The 18,055-nt window shown below is 37.9% G+C and overlaps 2 protein-coding genes across 2 annotated transcripts; both read right to left on the bottom strand.

The window, feature by feature from the left end:
* Positions 1–246: 246 nt before the first annotated feature.
* On the bottom strand, positions 247–9,299 carry LOC137725143 (uncharacterized). The gene is made up of 14 exons (XM_068463732.1): positions 9,103–9,299; positions 7,933–8,579; positions 4,391–4,472; positions 4,229–4,285; positions 3,786–3,841; positions 3,039–3,273; positions 2,758–2,841; positions 2,376–2,450; positions 1,792–1,875; positions 1,451–1,515; positions 1,136–1,379; positions 947–1,035; positions 754–868; positions 247–670 (listed from the first exon to the last, which is right to left on the bottom strand). Exons 2-14 carry the CDS (start codon positions 8,508–8,510, stop codon positions 629–631), a joined length of 1,806 nt encoding a protein of 601 aa, XP_068319833.1. The 5' UTR covers positions 8,511–8,579; positions 9,103–9,299; the 3' UTR covers positions 247–628.
* A 3,147-nt stretch (positions 9,300–12,446) lies between these two features.
* LOC137725394 (translation initiation factor IF3-1, mitochondrial-like) lies at positions 12,447–17,652 on the bottom strand. The gene is made up of 8 exons (XM_068464059.1): positions 17,384–17,652; positions 16,796–16,892; positions 16,121–16,188; positions 15,758–15,856; positions 15,115–15,168; positions 14,616–14,684; positions 13,515–13,577; positions 12,447–13,425 (listed from the first exon to the last, which is right to left on the bottom strand). Exons 1-8 carry the CDS (start codon positions 17,579–17,581, stop codon positions 12,574–12,576), a joined length of 1,500 nt encoding a protein of 499 aa, XP_068320160.1. The 5' UTR covers positions 17,582–17,652; the 3' UTR covers positions 12,447–12,573.
* Positions 17,653–18,055: the final 403 nt, after the last annotated feature.

Below are 18,055 nucleotides of genomic sequence, written 5' to 3'. Positions count from 1 at the left end.
GTATTTGAAAGTGCTTTGTAAAGTTGTTCTTTTGATTGTCGTAAAGTGCTTTTAGCTTTTCCAAAAGCTGTACCAGGAGGCACTATAAAACCCACATTAAAATAAGATAATTGTTGTTGGCACTCTTGTTCTTTTAGTCAGATGAAGTAAAATCACACAAATACCATTTCAGCTACATGCCCCATTTCTCTGACCCAAAAACTACAATTCGATTTCCAATTTTCTTCAGCTTGTCAAGGGTGAAACTTTCAAAATTCGATTTTGCATTCGAAACATAAAAAAGACATAATATTTGAAATCCTTCTTTACTAGCAAATACAGGACTTTAGCCATGAGGCAATTTACTGAACAAGTCTAGTTACAGCACCCCATCCATTAACTAAGACCAAAACAAAAACGCAAACTGGAAAATTCAACCAATGAGAACGTCAATCGTTCTACAAACCCGTATTCTGTAAATTGACACTGGCTGTAAAAATTTCCAAGTCACCTAATGACATCCCTTCTTTCAGACAGCCCTGGCGATAACAATTCATTCAAACGCTCGCACGAAAATTGGACCAAAATTTAAAGGCTACCACCAAGGCATACATACACCAGCTACTTTTTCTACATTTGCTACCTTATCCTATCTGCTTTCCGGGAATTTAGCCTCGTAGGTCTGGGGCAACTGCACGAATAAACAGACATTCTCATAAAACAGAATACGAAGCAAAATCAATGACATGTGTGGTCACCAAAAATATGAATTACCATGAACGTTGCCTCGATCATCTTTCCAGCAAACCACCTTCCATGGAGAACATGCCGAGCACTAATAGCAGCTTGTGTATTTTCAAATCGCAAGTACACATGTCCAGCAGTATTCCTGCTTATTGACAAGAATGTGAGTTAGATGTATACAATAGAGCGGAAGGGCCATATAAATAATACAAATAAAACTTACTTGTCCACATATATATGCTTCAAAGTCCCGTATTTTGAACACTCCTCCTGAACATCATCTTTAATGTCCAAGTCAAAGTTTGGTTCCGACTGCTCAAAAACCAAGACAAGAAGTTAAATAAACGGCATAGAAGAAAATTTGAAAAAGAATCAGAAAAATCTATATTTATCAAAGGAATCCACCACCAACCTCAGCTGTGGGATCAAACATATTTTTCAACAGTAAACATTCGCTTGGAACACCAATTGTATCTACAGAAGGAAGAGTAGCTGCTGGAATTTGAAGCCCTGCAACACCAAGTCCGGCAAAACCAGGAATAGAGGCAATGGGAGGAACAAGAGAAGAAACCACCGGTGCAGCTCCCAGGATTGGTGCCATCGGTAAGGAAACGCCTGCACTATTGACAGCGGGTGTGCCTAAGGGACCAGCAATACTGCAAGCAAAGCCAATGTAAGACTAATGAAAACAAATCAAAATACACTAACGCGCTCAGAGAAGACAAACCTTGGTGCAGTTCCACTACGGTCCAATTTCTGCATAAGCATGGCTCGAGAGCGCGCATTCAATGCCTTTAAGATTATCAAAACATGTCAATTACCTTCAATTAGGTCAAGCAAAAAATTATGCAGTACAGATACTCTTAAGTAATCTCATTCTATTCCAAACTGCCCGTTCTTTGTAGTGCTGATGTCAACAATGCCTTGAGAGGCAAAGTACATCTTACTAGTTAAAGCAACAAGGAGGGAAAAAAATACCGAAACCAGTAAACATTAACATAATTCATGACTGGTGTGTTATTTTGAATTATCAAGCACAAGCCATCTGAAATGAGCGATATTACTAACCAAGCCACCGCCTTCATCATCATCAAAATCACCAGCATTTGCTCCAAGATCTTGCATTCCAGCTTGGTCTGTAACAGCCGACACCTAAATAAATAAAAAATGAGGATTCCGGTAAATAAGCAACAGTCTAAGTGCCACTGATCCATCCAGTTAAAATCAAAATGATAGCAGTTAACTGACACATCACCACAAAACATTCAAATATTTTGAATCACAGAAGTAAAAAGGCTTTTGCACTCATTTAAGACAATAGTCACAATACTAATGGTATCATCAATTAGTGCTTGTAGTTATCTAAATAATTACGTGCACCATTAATGTGAACATACCACATCATTTACTTGCTACTCAATGTGCATATTAAGAAAACCTGAGCTAATACGCTATCGCACAGTATAAGCATCAGTAATTGACCAGCTGAGATGAACAAACATACCACGCACCACTCATGCCACTATAAGCATCAAACACATGATGTTGAAGAACTACCACACGGCCTAATTAATGAATTTGGAAAGAGTACACAACGCAAGCATATCTTTTGGTGAAAGAAGTACAATAACAATATGATAAAGTGCCATTACCTTAATTACTCGACCTGCAATCTCCAATTGTCCATTCAAACTCAGAGAATTTCTAGCATCTTCAAGACGTGCAAACTGCATGCAAGTAACTGATTCAATGAATTTGATTTATCCAATAAACTAGCACATAAAGCATCTGGAAAGGAATTGGTGTGATATGCTGCAATAAATAAAAGAGAAAAGAAGAGAAAGAGAGAGAGGGGGGGGGGGGGGGGGGTGGTGTGGTGGTTTGAATAACTCAAATAGACATTTTGGTGGGGATGGGGTGGGATTTTAAAGCCAATTCTAATCTCCAACTCAAGCTATAATGAACCGCCATACAGACAGATATGCTTATTTTATATCCACAGTTGGTTAAGATGCAAGTTCTAATAAAACGGACCTGCACAAATCCAAAACCTTTGCAGTTATTAGTTTCATCAAGAGGCAACTGAACCAGTTCTACAGGACCAAATGCTCCAAAAACCTGTATAATATCAAATATTAAAGGTTGAAATAATCAAGCGAGCCAAACTGCAAAAAACAGCAATACTTCCACATAAAAATAAAAAAAAGAACTGTGAACAAAAGTGCTCAAAAAAATTACCACCAAGAGCAAGCTCGATTATGTAACGTAAACGTAATGAGTCTCCAATATGAGAATCAAGTCACAAAAGTACTCACCTGGCGGAGATCATCTTCTTTTATATTGCTATGGAGATTTCCAACATACAGCCTTCTAGCTCCACCAGAATATGGGCCTATCATCCCACCTGGTCCAGTGACAACAGATGTCGTTGACTGAACTAGATTCTTCTCAGCCTCTGATGGCTTCACCATCACTGGTTGACCAAGAAGAGGCTGACCAGAGAGTGCGATTGCCATAGGTACTGACATCGCATCATAAAACTCAATATACCTGCAAACTAGACAACATTAGATTCTTGAATGATTTAAACCTAACTGCCCATACAGATACATGTTAGCTAGATTTTACTGCAAGTTCCAAACATGGTTTACATAAGAGGAGAGAAAAATGTCCTTTTTATGATCATTTGACCAGCTGGAATAACCTACACCATATGCATTGCATTTAGACAAAGAGATCTGTATCATTGTAAATTTCCTATGATGATGGTGCAAAATTCTAACACTGTGAATGATCTAATGAAGCCACGTACTGCACAAGAAAATGTAAATAAGGAATGTAAGCCCCTTGAGAAGGAAGAACTGGCAGCCATTCCAAAACCAAATTCCAACGGTGAACAATTGACTTTAATCAGGACAGTCTTATTTGCACATAGAATGTATCCATAGCTTCTTGTCAACAAAACCAAATGACTTTAAACTCACACCATCTTAAACCCAATAATTTAACTCAATTTCTCTTAATGACCACAGCTTTTGCCACCAAGATAGACAAAAACCTACCCAACTCCCTTTGAACGTCTTGAATTGCGGTCCATAATAAGACGTACATCGCGGACCTGAAACACAAATCAGAGCTATTATATAAACAGTGACAGAAATACACTTACAACTACAGCCACAGAAACGCTTAATTAGAATATCAAATCATTATGGAAACTTTCCAGTTATCAGTTTAGTTAAAGCAAGGACTGAATCAACAGCAAATTTAAACTGTCTAGAATATGGTAAAAGATACAGTTCCTCAGTACATCTTTCTAGCATGTATGTTTATATGTTAGATGCTAAGCTGTTTTTGTTACAAATATTGCAATTACATAATTAATATAAGGTACAAAACATAATGCATTCAAACCAAGAAGTCCCTTTAGCTAAAAAGTGTAGAATCTTTACCGTCTATGATTTGTTAAATGAACATGATATAGATAAACGTGAAATCTACAAACCTTTCCGGCCCTTGAGAAGAATTCATATACATCTCTTTCATCTGCCTTCAGACAAATCTGTCAAATTTGTTCACCAAAAGTTGTTGTTAAGATATAAGAATCTAGAAGATAGAACTTTCAACATAACACAATAGAATGCATATACCAACGTATTTGCTATACCTGATACGCAAATACTGTCCTCTGATCTCTTTCAGGATCAGCCTCTGGTTCTGTCCCTTCTTCCTTTTTGTCTTTATGTCTTCTGCAACACAAAAATGAGAAATTGACAAACAATTGTATTGTTATTGACAAAACATTAATCTCTCTGGAAAATACATCCAGGAAGAACATGTAAAGATCAAACATAAAGCATCCTCGGATCCTGAAATTGAACAAAATAAAATCGCTTAATTTGGTAAAGAAAACAACCTGAATGATACATAGAAAGGATTCTGTTATCAAATATATAATAAAAACCAACCTGGAGTACAATATATCAATTGAGTGAAATTAGAATATTGATGATAATTGCTAAGAAGGTAATGCATGCAATCCAACTTCAAACAATGGATTAACAGATTGGTACCTTCTATGCACAATATAATGTTAAATGAAACAGCACCATCAAGTTGTATGGATGGCGGTACCAAAGGACTTAGTTGCAATTATTTGGAACCTGTTAGAAGCTTTTGTCCCAGAAAAAGAATCATAAACACACAAAGCAAAGTGATAACCCTATAAACTGAAAACATATACCATATCTACTTGCAGTCACACCCAAACGTCACTTTAAAATGATGCAACTTTTTTAACCGTGACTCTTAGAAAGAGCCTGAAAAATACCAACTCCAAAGGTGAGACCTGTAAGATGAGCAATCTGCATAAATTTCTAATATCAGGGAATAAAAGCTTGTATGTGGTATAATTTTTTGTACATATACAGACACATTGGGTAAAATAATAGCAGGTATCTAAGCTTGCAAAGGAAGGTCACAAAAGTCCTCTCCAGCACCAATGATCACAAAAGAAGAAAAAAATATCTTCCAAAGGTCGCAAAGGTCAGCCTACCCTAAAGGCAAGCAATCAAACAAGTGAAAATAACAGTACATATATACACTAAGAAAATAACAGCCAATCTTGTAACCACTGAAAACTGAATTTCCCACAAGAATCAGAAGATGAGGTGCTTATCTAAGCAAAGCCCATCTCTCCCCCCACCAGCATTTCTGCAACAGAATAAATATAATTAAGCAACGGAGTTCAGAGGGTGACGATAACGAAAAGCATTACATGACATCACCACCGTGGTCAAATTCTCGAACATTGAACCCTCAATCTTGCATTGCAAGCTTCTAAATAGAGTCCACAAAGTTTAGAAGAAACATTTAAGACCCATGACCTGAGCTGTGCCTGGCCCAATTGCCAGAAAGACCACCTGATGATTGCTCTAGCATATCTGCGAGTTCCCAGAATCTAGTGTTCAATATTCAGAATTTCTAATGGTGTTAAATACAAGTAACTTATGAAGCTAAGTATGACTAACTGAGAATATTCATTTATACAATAGCATGAACCCACTTATCCAAGCTGGAAAATAATTGGGAGGAAAGAAATAACAATCTATGGCGCAGAAAAGGTGACTAAATGTTCAAGATGGATACGGTTCCATATCCAGCACAGAACCCATGTGAAACTAGGCTGAATAAAAACAAAAGGCAAGCAACTTATCAAACTGTTGAGCAATCAGAGACTACAAATAAGTAAACAACTGGTTCACTGTCAAGCAATTTTTAAAAGTCGAAGGCGAGCCAAGGCGTTTCATGAATACCCTCGCCTAGGCGATAGCCTCACGGTCCCTAAAATTATTATAGTACTTAATATATGTAGATATAAAATATAATAATTTGTAAAACAATCAAGTATGGATGTCAAGCAATCAAATATTTGACTATTATTATTATTTCTCGAATTCACACCATAAAGTCATAATAAACTAATAGAAACTAAGTTGGAAACATAAAATTAGCATGAATTTTATAAAAACCTTGCCCAAAACAACGTTGTTTTGGGTTTGGGTTTTTTTCAAAAAAAAAAAAATTCAAAGGCCCAGGTCGCCTAGGCATTTAGGCTAGTCTATAGTCCACTCCTGCTGGGCAGAGGCGTTTTCTTCATAGCTCCGCCCCAAAATCCACCTAGGCGAGTCTTAAAACTAGTTTTTTAAATCACTGCTGTCAAGTGAGTTGACCACTTAGCAAAAAGAAAGAAAGTTAGTTACCAAAATGTAGCTGGACATATGCAATTTTTTTTCTGCAGACAGAGTCTCCGTTAACTTAAAATGTTACTATAATGAACAGGATTCTCTTTTTGGCGGATAAATTTCTCCCCAAGGTTCTTACCAACACTATAAATGCAAAGCAGCTCACCAGCTCTCCAGTTTCAGAGACATCAAAAACCAAAAACTTACATGAACTTCAATCTAGAAAATTGTATTAGCAATTTGGATCAGTTTAGCCTGAAACCCTAATCCTAATTCATGCGTTTGTGATGACATTGGGATACCACAGAGCAAATATAGCAAATAATACACAAACACAACCATCCTAACCATCAGCCCTTTCCCAAAATTGTCACATTGATACTAAAGTGCACTGAGCAACACAACTACATTACCCAAACAACCAAAAATGCTGCCATTATAAATGGCACGTACAAGTGAGAGAAAAGGGTGGAGGAAAATACAGATGCCTGTCACAGGTCCAACAATTATGTAACCCACAGAAGTGTCACTCATGGAAAACAGCCCATTTGAATTTGTTGCATACAAATATGCATACATACAAATGACGAAAAAAATATTGACGCCACAAAAAGGTTTGGTAGGCACTAGTAACAAAAATTGCACCAACAAAATTCTGACTAAGGATTCTCAGTAAATGTCTCTTTGGCCTCGATAACAGATTTACACAAATTGTTCCACCATAACTTTTTGAAGGGTGCTTGGTCCATGAATCATAATTTCAACAAATTGGGAACAGTGGCTGCTCACATTGTTCCAAGACATTTCAGAGGTCCAAAATTTAACATCAATCATACTTAAGAGGTGCATTATTCTTTGAAGTATGTTATATTCTTTTGATGCTCAATTAAAAGCATAATATACTCCTTAACTGCTAAAACTAACATCCTTTAGATCCCTGATTTCATAAAATAGAAAGGCACTAATGCATTATTCCAAAAGTAATCCCCTTGAAATGCATATCTAAAAAACGGGCTGCGATGGTGTCCCATAAGAACTATTGTCTAAATCAACTGGGAACAGAAGAAGAGGTCCACCCGACATTTTAGAAATAGGTACATCATCCACTCCCAAAATAAGGCACGTTATTATGAGAAACAATAACATTCCTCCAAAAGTTTAATCAGTGCAATCCAATCCAAGTTTAGAGGGTAGAAAAACAAGTAAAAGATGACTAAGTTGATACGTCTTCACCCAAGTAGCATATGAACTTTCTATAAAATGGAGTTCAGTATCTAAATTATGTTAAACTGCAAATAACTTAAGGTTCACATATGCGGTTAATATGCACTAATAGTAATAAGCTCATGCAATGACTTTCCATCAGTAATCTCCACTGTGCTACAAAGGATGGTGGTCATCCAAAAATAAACTATATAGCCTAACAAAGAATTTAACGGCTAAACTATAGGAATCGAAATAATACCTATTTTCTTTTTCCCGCTCCCTCAAATCCTTCTCCTTGTCTCTTTCTTTATGCTCCACCTCCCGGCTCCTTTCTCTTTCATCCCGATCACTTCGATGCCTTTCTGAATGGCTCCTGCTTCGACGTGACCGCTCTTTTTCCTTCTCCCGGTCCCTGTCACCCTCACGGTCACGTTCTCTCCTGTCTCTATCACGACCAGGATCCCGCTCTTTGTCTCTTTCCCTATCTCTCTCCTTACCATTTCTTTCCTCCCTTTCTCTGTCTTCTCTACCTCTATGATCCCGGCTACTTCTGTGGCGATCCTTTTCTCTGTCTCTTGACTGTGAGCGGTGATGAGAAGATCCCCTCTCTCTGTGTCGATCATTATCACGTTCACGTGACTCGTCTCCAGATTTTGAGCGCTTTGAGTGACGTTCCTCATCGTGACCTTTCTCGTCACCTTTGTGCTTTGAACTTCGGCTGCGACCTTTCTCTCCAGATTTCAATGTTTCCTCACCACCATTTGCAGTTTCCTTTGATTTCGGTGGTTCAGGATTTTCAACTGTTTTCTCTAAATAATCATACTCGTCAAAATCCATCAGACCTTTCTTCTAACCAGACAATGTAGCACAAATAACCTCACGGGTAAACCTCAGTTCTGGCGATATCTGCAACAATTCGGAAAAAATCAATGAACAGAACAATTAGTTTCCAAGCACTAGACCAGTAAGCCTGCAGTTATCCGAGAGTAACCAAATTTATACATTTTAAACTCAATAGTTTCTATATTTTGCACAAACCCAATAAACCCAATATAGAACCAAGTTTTCAAAACATAATTCTCCAATAAACTGAGTTCTCATGAAACTATAGTTTCTCAAATTTCCAGATTTGTAACACCTTTAACAACTGAAGTAACCAAAACCTTCAATTTTACCCGATTTTAAACGAATTACCGATCCCAAAACCCTAAAAGCAGAGTTGAACAAAACTAAAGCAACTAAACCGTGCCCTAATTCGTAATTCCAGCCTAAATCATCTGGCTTTGAGTTTCAACAGTTCCAAAACCGCAGAAAAACCTACAACAGTCCACGTTTCCCTTGTACCATCTCCCAAACCCAAACCCGTACCCTAAATTCATTAATAAACAAAGATGGTGCTAGGGTTTTAAGGCGAGCTCGAAATCTGTACCTCCAGTGGAGCTACGAGCAGAAGAAACAGCAAGAAGAAGAAGGAGGAGGACGAAGAAGAATTGCAGTTGCAGAGACGCGGACGCAGACGAAGGAAGAGCTGACTGAGACTGTGTGGGTTTGAATTGAGAGCGGAGAGGATTTGGTCCGAGCTTGAATTTGAGAGGGTGTGTCTCTGGCGCTCGCGCTAGGGCTAACTGTGTGTGCACTGGAAAAGGACGATAATTTGGGCGCCACGTGGTATATATACGACTTTGTTTTCACCGGGTTCGGAGCCTTGAATAACATATGGGTTTGGATCCACTTTAGCATAAGGGCCCCGTTTCCAAATATGTCCCTTTGTTTTTTTTTTTTTTCATTTATTAACAAAAAAAAAAAAAAATTTAACAAGTGATATTATCTACACCAAAAGAAGGGAGAGTGGGATAAGTCTTCCCATAATACGGTTCAAATTCGCCTTTGGCAATAATCGAATCTAAAACCTCTCACTTAGAGTTAATTTCATCTTATGGCCACAAAAATTTTACCATGCTCTAATGTATTTCAACCTAATTTTGGGTCACCAAATTTTAGCTATTGAATCTTTAACCAAGAATCTAATAGCTCAAACCCTTACAACAACATACTTTGGAGCATACTAAAAAACCCCAATCACCGACCACTTTCGGTCCAACCGAAAAGCTTATTTGATTCAATCGACTTCAACAGTAGTCGAGAATGGTGAAAATGTTTTATCAAATATGTGTGCAAGTGCTAGTCTTGGGTATGAAGTTAGTGAAATAGATGCGTTCATGCAAAACGGCGTGTGTGGTTGCACTATCTGCTAGACAACTAACTTCATCACTAGTCATACCTAGAATGAAAAGTTAATTTCAATCGGTCATATGCATAAAAGTTCTAAAAAATAAATATCCATTCAAAACAATTTTTAAGTATTCAAGGACGGAAATTAATTAAAATATCCAAAAACAAATCACCAACAAATAATCCAAACATAAAGGAAAATTGTTCAAACTTAACCAAAAAACAGGGGGGGTTCAGCCACTACTGTGGAATTCAACCCCAAGGTCTTATTTCAAGTAAAAAAATAAGTCTATGTTAAGATTCTAATCTTCCATAGGTTTGAAAGCCTCTTAAAAGTCAGAAACCTCCATCTTCAAACTCTCTGGTTCCTCCACTTGCATAAAGTTTAATTCAAACTTATTACGATGAGAATGATATTCAGCCACAACCTTTTGGGGAGCTCGGCAAACACGAAACCAATGGTCATTTGAACCACAATGATAACACATATCCGCATCCATGGTTTCAAGTGATTTGCCCTTATTCTTGAAGTTTAGGGCCTTGGGAGCGAGGTTTGGGCGCTTTTAGGCTTTGTTTCCTCCCTTAGATAGGCCTTGGCTCCATTGACCTTGGCGAGGTGGCTTATGGCCACCCATACCACGACTATTTTGGTGTTTTGGGTGTTGGTTTGTGCTATAGTGTGCTTTAGGCACAACAGTCGCCCTAGTAGGTTGAGCTTGATGATTCTTCATCAACAGTTGGTACTGCTTTTCAGTGAGAAGTAAAACAGATATCAAATCCAAGAACTTAGTGAACTTCTGAGCTCTATATTGTTGCTGCAGAACAATATTAGTAGCAGAGAAGGTCGAATAGGTCTTCTCTAGAATATCCTCTTCGGTCAAAGTTTCGTTACAAAACTTGAGAAGTGATCGGATTCGACAAACTTCAGAGTTATATTCATTCACAAACTTAAAGTCTTGGAAGCGCAATTGCTGCTAGTTATGTCTTGCTTCAGGCAATAAGATGTCCTTTTGGTGATCAAAACGATCAACCAAAGCGACTCATAGTGCTCGTTGATCATCCTTAGCAAGAAATTCAGTTTGCAGGGCATCATGGATATGTCTTCGGATGAAGATTATAGCGGTGGCTTTCTCAGCTTCGCCAACAAGGTTGTTTGTCTCATCTTTAATGGCGGGACGCAAATTCTTTGCAATGAGGTAGAGCTTCACATCTTGGACCCACTTGAGATAGTTTTTTCCAAATACCTCCAAAGCGGTGAAGTCGAGTTTGTTCAAATTCGAAATGTTCCTATCACAAAATAAAGGACAATATGTGATTAGTGCAATGGAGAAAAAAAAAATCAATCAATTCACATAGGAGTAGAACATTCATGTTTTAATAGACATGTATTGGTTAAATTCGCATGAAAAAGCTTTGGGTTTCCATGGGTAATGTTTGTAATGAAAAACTTTAGGTTTTCAAACAAGGCATGTTTATTGAAACCTCAGGTTTTAAAATAATTATGAACTTCAGGTTCATATGTTCCTGCAGACAAACGCATATATACACACACAGAAATATGCAACGAGAAAAATATGCAAATAGAACTCCAGTTCTAAAATTATAATTGAATTAATTATTTGGACTTCGGGCCAAAATTAAAGTGTGGGTGAAAAAATATATAATCCAAATTGTCTAAAAATATTAAACAATCGAAGCTCGGGGCCCAAAACTATAGGCCAAAGCCCACGGGTGGGCTGAGCAAGTCTCCTGCCGTGAGGTCCAGGCCCAGATTAGGCTGGGTTGATATTAGTTGGGCTGCAGGCCCAAAGGCGAGAGAGAACAGAAGAAAGGGGTAGGATCCAAAAGAGGAGCCTATGAAAGGGTATGATCTGGTGCACGTGAACAGTGAAACCGAGGGAGGACGCGATCCAGTGCGTCGCAGCGTATGAGACACCGTAGCCCTTAGGCTGGTGTCGTGCTTGGGCTGGGTTTCAATGTATGGGCTGCAATCTGGGAGCCCAGATTGCTATGTCTCTCCAATGGACTTCAAATAGAACACCAAAGCCCAAAGGGCTGATGTTGGGATAAGCCTTCCAATAATACAGTTCAAATTCTCCTTTGGCGAGAATCAAATCTAAAACCTCTCACTTAGAGTTAATTTCATTTTATGGCCACACAAATTTTACCATGCTCTAATGTATTTCAACCTAATTTTGGGTCACCAAATTTTAGCTATTGAATCTTTAACCAAGAATCTAACGGCTCAAACCCTTACTACAACATACTTTGGAGCATACTAAAAAACCCCAATCACCGATCACTTTCGGTCCAACCGAAAAGCTTATTTGATTCAATCGACTTCAACAGTAACCAGGAATGGTGAAAATGTTTATCAAATATGTGTGCAAGTGCCTGACTAAAAAACAACGAGTGCCTGACTAAAAAACAACGAGCGAGGTAGAGACGTCGTCCCTTTACACTTCAAAAAAGTCATCATGCATCCCTCTACCGGGCACAAAACTGAATTCTGAAGGGGAAGACAATTCTCTGGTCATCTCAAAATAATGGGTTCATAAAATGACTAATTATTTTTACGTAATAATATATTCCTGAAATAATCATCACTTCATCACATTTAAATATTATGCCTGCATCCTAGTTTGTCTTAGGTATCCGGTTTGGGTTCTCACTTGAGCTCTCTACTGAAGATCCCGAATCCTCGTTGTCCAACCTTATCCGTGCTTGTGCTGGTGCCTGGTCTTTGGCTGCTATCAGGTCTTGAACCAGGCGAGTTTGAATCTGATGGGATCCTTTCTGATACACCTTGTCTAGCAGGAGCATCACCTTTCGGATTGCTAAATATCCCAAAACCAAGTCCTGGAGTACGGGGAGCACTAGGACTTGAGGGTTCTTGCTTGGGGATATCATTAGGAGGAGGATTCAAGTTTCTAAATACAGGTGCATTCGTCTGAGCTTGCCTGGGTTCTCCCACTGGTGAGAAGGGTGGCATCGGGGTTCCTGTTCTTTGATATGGAGTATGGGGCTCTCTCATTCCCGGTCCCCTATTATCCATTCCTCTTGTTGGTGAGAAGGGCAAGTCAGTTGGTGTTCCTGTTCTTTGATATGAAGTATGGGGTTCTCTCATTCCCGCCCCCCTATTATCCATTCCTCTTGTTGGCGAATAAGGATTCCTCGACTCATTATTTCCGTGCCTATTTTGAGTCCCATAAGAGGATTCTCGCAAGGGCAGTGGAGTTGTGCATGCTCTTGTAGGTGTGACATGCAACGTGTCTGGATCACTAATATCTGACTGAGAGGAGGCTCTTTGTGGCACAGTCGAATTATCAACCTGTGAAGTAACGCCACTTGCATCCTCACTACCCTTCTTTTGAGCCTCAGGGCTAGTTTTTTCAACAGTCTTTGTTTTTTTTGCACCGCCCTTCTTTGATGGGCCAAACTTCACATGCCTGACGATTATAAATGCCTCTTTTCCTTTTCCTAGCGTTGGCTCACATTCGATGAGAGCTACATCTTCTATCTGCAAATGGTTGTCTAACTCAGAGTGGGAGAAAAGGAAGACAAAGAGTAATGAATACAAAACAATGATAAAAGAGCATCTGGCAATACCAACACAGTGAGACGAGAAAACAATTCTCCTAAGTCCTTATTCTCAGCATCCGAGGCAGTACACTGTTTCAGATCCATACAACACAATCAGGTAAATATTAGTTCATTCTTGCAGCTTTCACTGAAGGATGCTGTGATAGATCCATGCAACAGACATATTTAGCAAAACAACACAACGTATCCCATGGTTCTACAAGGTGTTCGCTTAGACAAGCATACATATGAACATGGTGCAGTAATAAATAAAATAAGTAGAGAAATACATCTGTCTTTTAATGGAATAAGCAAAATATAGGGAAATCGATGTATCAAGAAATTAACAAATAACAGCACCATGTTTTAGGTCGGCTTTTTTTTTTTTGGGTCAACTTCTAGGTTGACTTATGATGCAACTTTTGGCATTTTTTAAAAGGGCCAAATTTTTATCAAAGTTCCTATAAACTCTTTCAAAAGCTCGTTGTGTAAAAATGTTTAGATTTTAAACCAAATCAACCCCCTCCTGCATTCATAGTTCACTATTAAGAGTCATTTGTAAATAAACAAACTCAGTAGTTATCAATTCCCACAACGCATTTTTTTAGGAAAACATGAATAAAAGCCAATAGGCTATAGCTACCATAGCAAACATGAAATCCAGAAAAAATTGGAATATTTATCTCCCCATTGCCAAAGTCTCACTTGAACTCCTCCATTAAAGAGAGTGGTGCATATAGAATCATCATGACATTGTTTTTCTTTATAACCCTGAACTCAGAGATTTCGTTTGAACTGGAGCATTGAGAAAATTATGCAATTTCAGTTTTAATTACATAAATCTAACACATCACAGGTGTTTGCCGACAAGTCAGACAAAATCTTAAGAAGATTGTAATTTCAGGTTAAAGTTACAGAAAGTTTGACACATAATTATTTGGATTTGAACTTTGAAGTGATGCAATGTTTCAGGAGATTGTGTAAAGGGTCCGTCATCTTGATAATTTTTTGGTGATCATATGAAGGCTTTGAGATATTTTATTAGAATTGTCAAATAGGATTTTTCTTATGCAAATGGTAACTTCAGTCGTTTGTAGTGTTTACAAGGATAGGAAAAGGAATAAGTACCTTCACCCGGTAACCTTTCTCCATAAATCTCTTCACCATATCAGCTTTCATCTTTAGGTCCTTAGCTTCCTGAAATCAGTAGTAGTACGTATTTTGTAACATCAGAACTCAGCAATGTGTTTCAAATCATAACATTGCTACATTGATACTCAAAATGTAATCACCATATTCATCAAGAGATGAAAATAAAAACAGAAATGGTCCAGCCAGTGAGGTGACTTGCTTACCCAATGTACACTATATAACCCAGTATAGCGACGAACACCAAGACATAAAGTATTATAACGACAAATTTTCATCTCTTAGTTTAAATCTAATTATAAGATTAAAAAAGATACTATGATAAAAATTCTTTATTTTGAGTTCAATTTTCCTGTTATCTCCAAGCAACCCGTACAGAAGCAACATATTTTCCGTTAATCTGAAAAAGTGACATTTGCTCGAAGATGTATAAATTGATGGTGAAAGGAAACACAGAACACTTGAAAAAATAACTTACAGTTTTTGGAGAAAACTTCACTTCCTTAGAATCTGCTCGCAAAGTCTTGTCAGACTGCATAGATTACAAATCTTATTAAAACACTAAAAGCACATCACCAAAATAAAAACTCTAGCACGACGTCATAGGAAAGGCTGCGAAAAAACCAAAAACAAAAACAGGGGGGAGAAAGAAGTGGACCGCCCTAGAACCATAAGCAGTTTACTAATATGGGTTTTCAATAGAATTAACTTAAAACTACAGTCCACTATGGACAATTTGACATCTAGTAGATCTGAGGAATAATGCTCATTTGACTCTACAGAGCGTAATGAATGGAGGTATCGCTGTATCAATGTTACCATTCCTGTTACCTGTTTCTAGCATCATCACGGCCATTAAAAGATCAGTAGTGCAAATTTTTACATTATTGAGAATATGGGATGTGTTTCCCCTCTCCCAACCCAAAACACTTGAGCGCAAAAAGCATAAAAGTAAGGAAGCAACGAAGTCCACAATGTTTTCAAAAACACTTCCATCCCAAATCCATACCCAGACAAAAAGGTTTCAATTGATTCTGAAGTTAGAGAGAGAGAGAGATCTTATCATTTGCTTTTTCATTTTAGCATCAAAGGCAAAGGCATAAATATACACCATAACCTACCTTAATTTTAAGCTTCTCTTTCTCCCTTAATTCCTTTTTGTACTTCTCTTTGTGGAAATCCATGATTTTACAAACAGGAGGATCAGCCCTGGCTTCAACCTGTGCAAAATACAAGAAAAGTTATTGGTAATCAATAAGAGAACTAACTCATTGTCGGAGTAGATCAAACAAAATCTGCTACTATATAAAAACGTGGTTTAAGTTGACCATTCAGATAAGGATCAAAGAATTAAATATCATAGCTCAAATGACAGAGAAAGTAGCATGAAAAAACCCCTCTCAGTCTGGTATTGTAATAAGAGACAAGAAAAGATAATTGATTTGGAGAAAATTAGGCATCGTTACATGATTAAAAAAAATTACCTCAACTAAATCAAGGTCAAGTGTCCTTGCCCGTTCCAGAGCTTCACGCCTTGAGACAATAAAATGCTCTGCACATATAAATAAATTAGAATGGCATCTAATAGAGGTCCACTACACTCCTACTCTACCTCCAGCTCATAATTTCATTGAAACCACCCTCTTTTAATAACAGAGAGAACTCTTCCATTCCCTTCTCCTTTCGACACTCTCATAACTCTCAATACTCAATTCACTCCCTTTGAGTATTTAGTTTAGAACCGCCAATTCACAAGACAGGCTGTGATTCACTGGAAGATGATTTCCAATAACAACTGTTAGTTTTTGCTTCTCAGTTCTCCGCCATCAACGGTCAGAAACTGTTTGATGAACCATTTCATTCTCTTACTTTCTTTCCTTTTCTTCACAAGTAAATTCGTGCACCCTATAAGTATCAACCCAAAATTTCGGTGAGACACCCCTTGGCCTGAATGCCATTTGCTTCCTCCTATCAGTTCCTTAACAATACAGCATTTGCATCCAAAATACAACATCTTTACACTGTTACCATCATTTTCTCAGAAACCCAATATGGTGTTTGTACCATTACTTCCTAATATTAATTTCAAAGTAAACACACTAAACAAAGTTGATATACATAAACTCATAAATCTTTAATCACTTATAAAAAGATAGTACCTTCATCCAACACAAGCCTAACGAACTCAGCAGTAATCTTCTCATTCAATTGCGGACCGCTCGTGCTTTGCTCTACCTTCTTTGTATTTGTTTGAAACTGAACAATACATGAATTAAAACCACACATCATTCAACATTACCAAAATCATGAATACCCACATATCTCACAAGTCACCCCCAAACATAATCCCCAAATATGCCACCTAAACTGCTCACCTCAAAACACAAAACACAAAAAACAAAATAACCACTCAGCACTCCGGTCCAGTGGTAAACCTCAACCTTCGATGCCCATAGATGGAAAGTTCAATACCAAATGTAACATTCTACCTAAACTGCTCACCTCAGAAAACAAAACCCAGAAAAAGGAAAGAAAAATAAAAAAACAAATTCCCAATATCTATCTACAAATAAAGTGCAAAGTCATCCCAGTTTAATCAAATATGACTTACTACAGATTTCTCAATATCATCATATTATCCAAATAACCCACAAAATACAATAAACAAATAAAACATTTAAACCCCACAGAATTGGATAACAAATTAGATTACCCAGAAGATCAGATGGCCATGCGGGAATAAGTACCTGGACGGGAGCAGCAAAGAACCTGACTTTACTGCCGAAATCCGTTGGTCTACCGTGAGGGATCAAATGTGGGATTTCTGAGACGCATGCTTTCGAATGTGCAGCAGTCGGGTTGATCAAAGAGGCGTAAGGGATAGCCTTGAACTGGTAGGAAAACTGCCGCAGCTTCGACTGCCAGATTCTACTCCAAAACGCCATCTTTTTTTTTTTTCTGGTTTCACATATCGGACTGTGGCATTGAGATTACAGAGAGAGAGCGAGAGCGAGCGAGCGAGCGAGAGAGGGGATTCGGGGCGAGTGTCTTCGCAGGGAAATAAAAACGGGTCGGGTGTTCTAAACCTGGGCCAGGTTATCAAATGATCGGGTTAGATTAGAATGTGGGCTTAGATGTAGGCCCATTTTCTTACTGGATTCAAAGCTTCCCCTGCCCTATTGATTTGTTTTTCTTTCTTGGGTCCAAACGCCTAAGTACGAATGCTTTTCCAACGTATTGGATTGGAATTTTTCATTTCAAAAGTTTTGGATCAAATAAAAAATTTCAATTCGTGATTTTCAGATTACTCAAAGTTTTTGGAATTAGAGTTATATCGAAATTTTTAGAACATAATTTTTTTTTTTTTTTTTTTTTTGAAAAGATCAAGGCAACACGTGATGATGTGCAGGAATGTCATC

This window comes from Pyrus communis, chromosome 2 (assembly GCF_963583255.1).
Source record: "Pyrus communis chromosome 2, drPyrComm1.1, whole genome shotgun sequence".
NCBI classification, from domain to species: domain Eukaryota; kingdom Viridiplantae; phylum Streptophyta; class Magnoliopsida; order Rosales; family Rosaceae; genus Pyrus; species Pyrus communis.
The sequence above is the reverse complement of the archived record's forward strand: the minus strand, read 5'-3'. Positions and strand labels throughout refer to the sequence as shown.

Coding starts and splice junctions, on each gene's coding strand:
- LOC137725143 (XM_068463732.1), bottom strand. CDS start 8,510: ATGGATTTTGACGAGTATGATTATTTAGAGAAAACAGTTGAAAATCCT. Junction 3,274..3,785: donor AGACGTTCAAAGGGAGTTGG/GTAGGTTTTTGT, acceptor TCTAGTTTGCAG/GTATATTGAGTTTTATGATG. Junction 2,842..3,038: donor AAGAAGATGATCTCCGCCAG/GTGAGTACTTTT, acceptor GATATTATACAG/GTTTTTGGAGCATTTGGTCC.
- LOC137725394 (XM_068464059.1), bottom strand. CDS start 17,581: ATGGCGTTTTGGAGTAGAATCTGGCAGTCGAAGCTGCGGCAGTTTTCC. Junction 16,893..17,383: donor TCTTTGCTGCTCCCGTCCAG/GTACTTATTCCC, acceptor TGTATTGTTCAG/TTTCAAACAAATACAAAGAA. Junction 14,685..15,114: donor TGAAGTTTTCTCCAAAAACT/GTAAGTTATTTT, acceptor TACTGATTTCAG/GAAGCTAAGGACCTAAAGAT.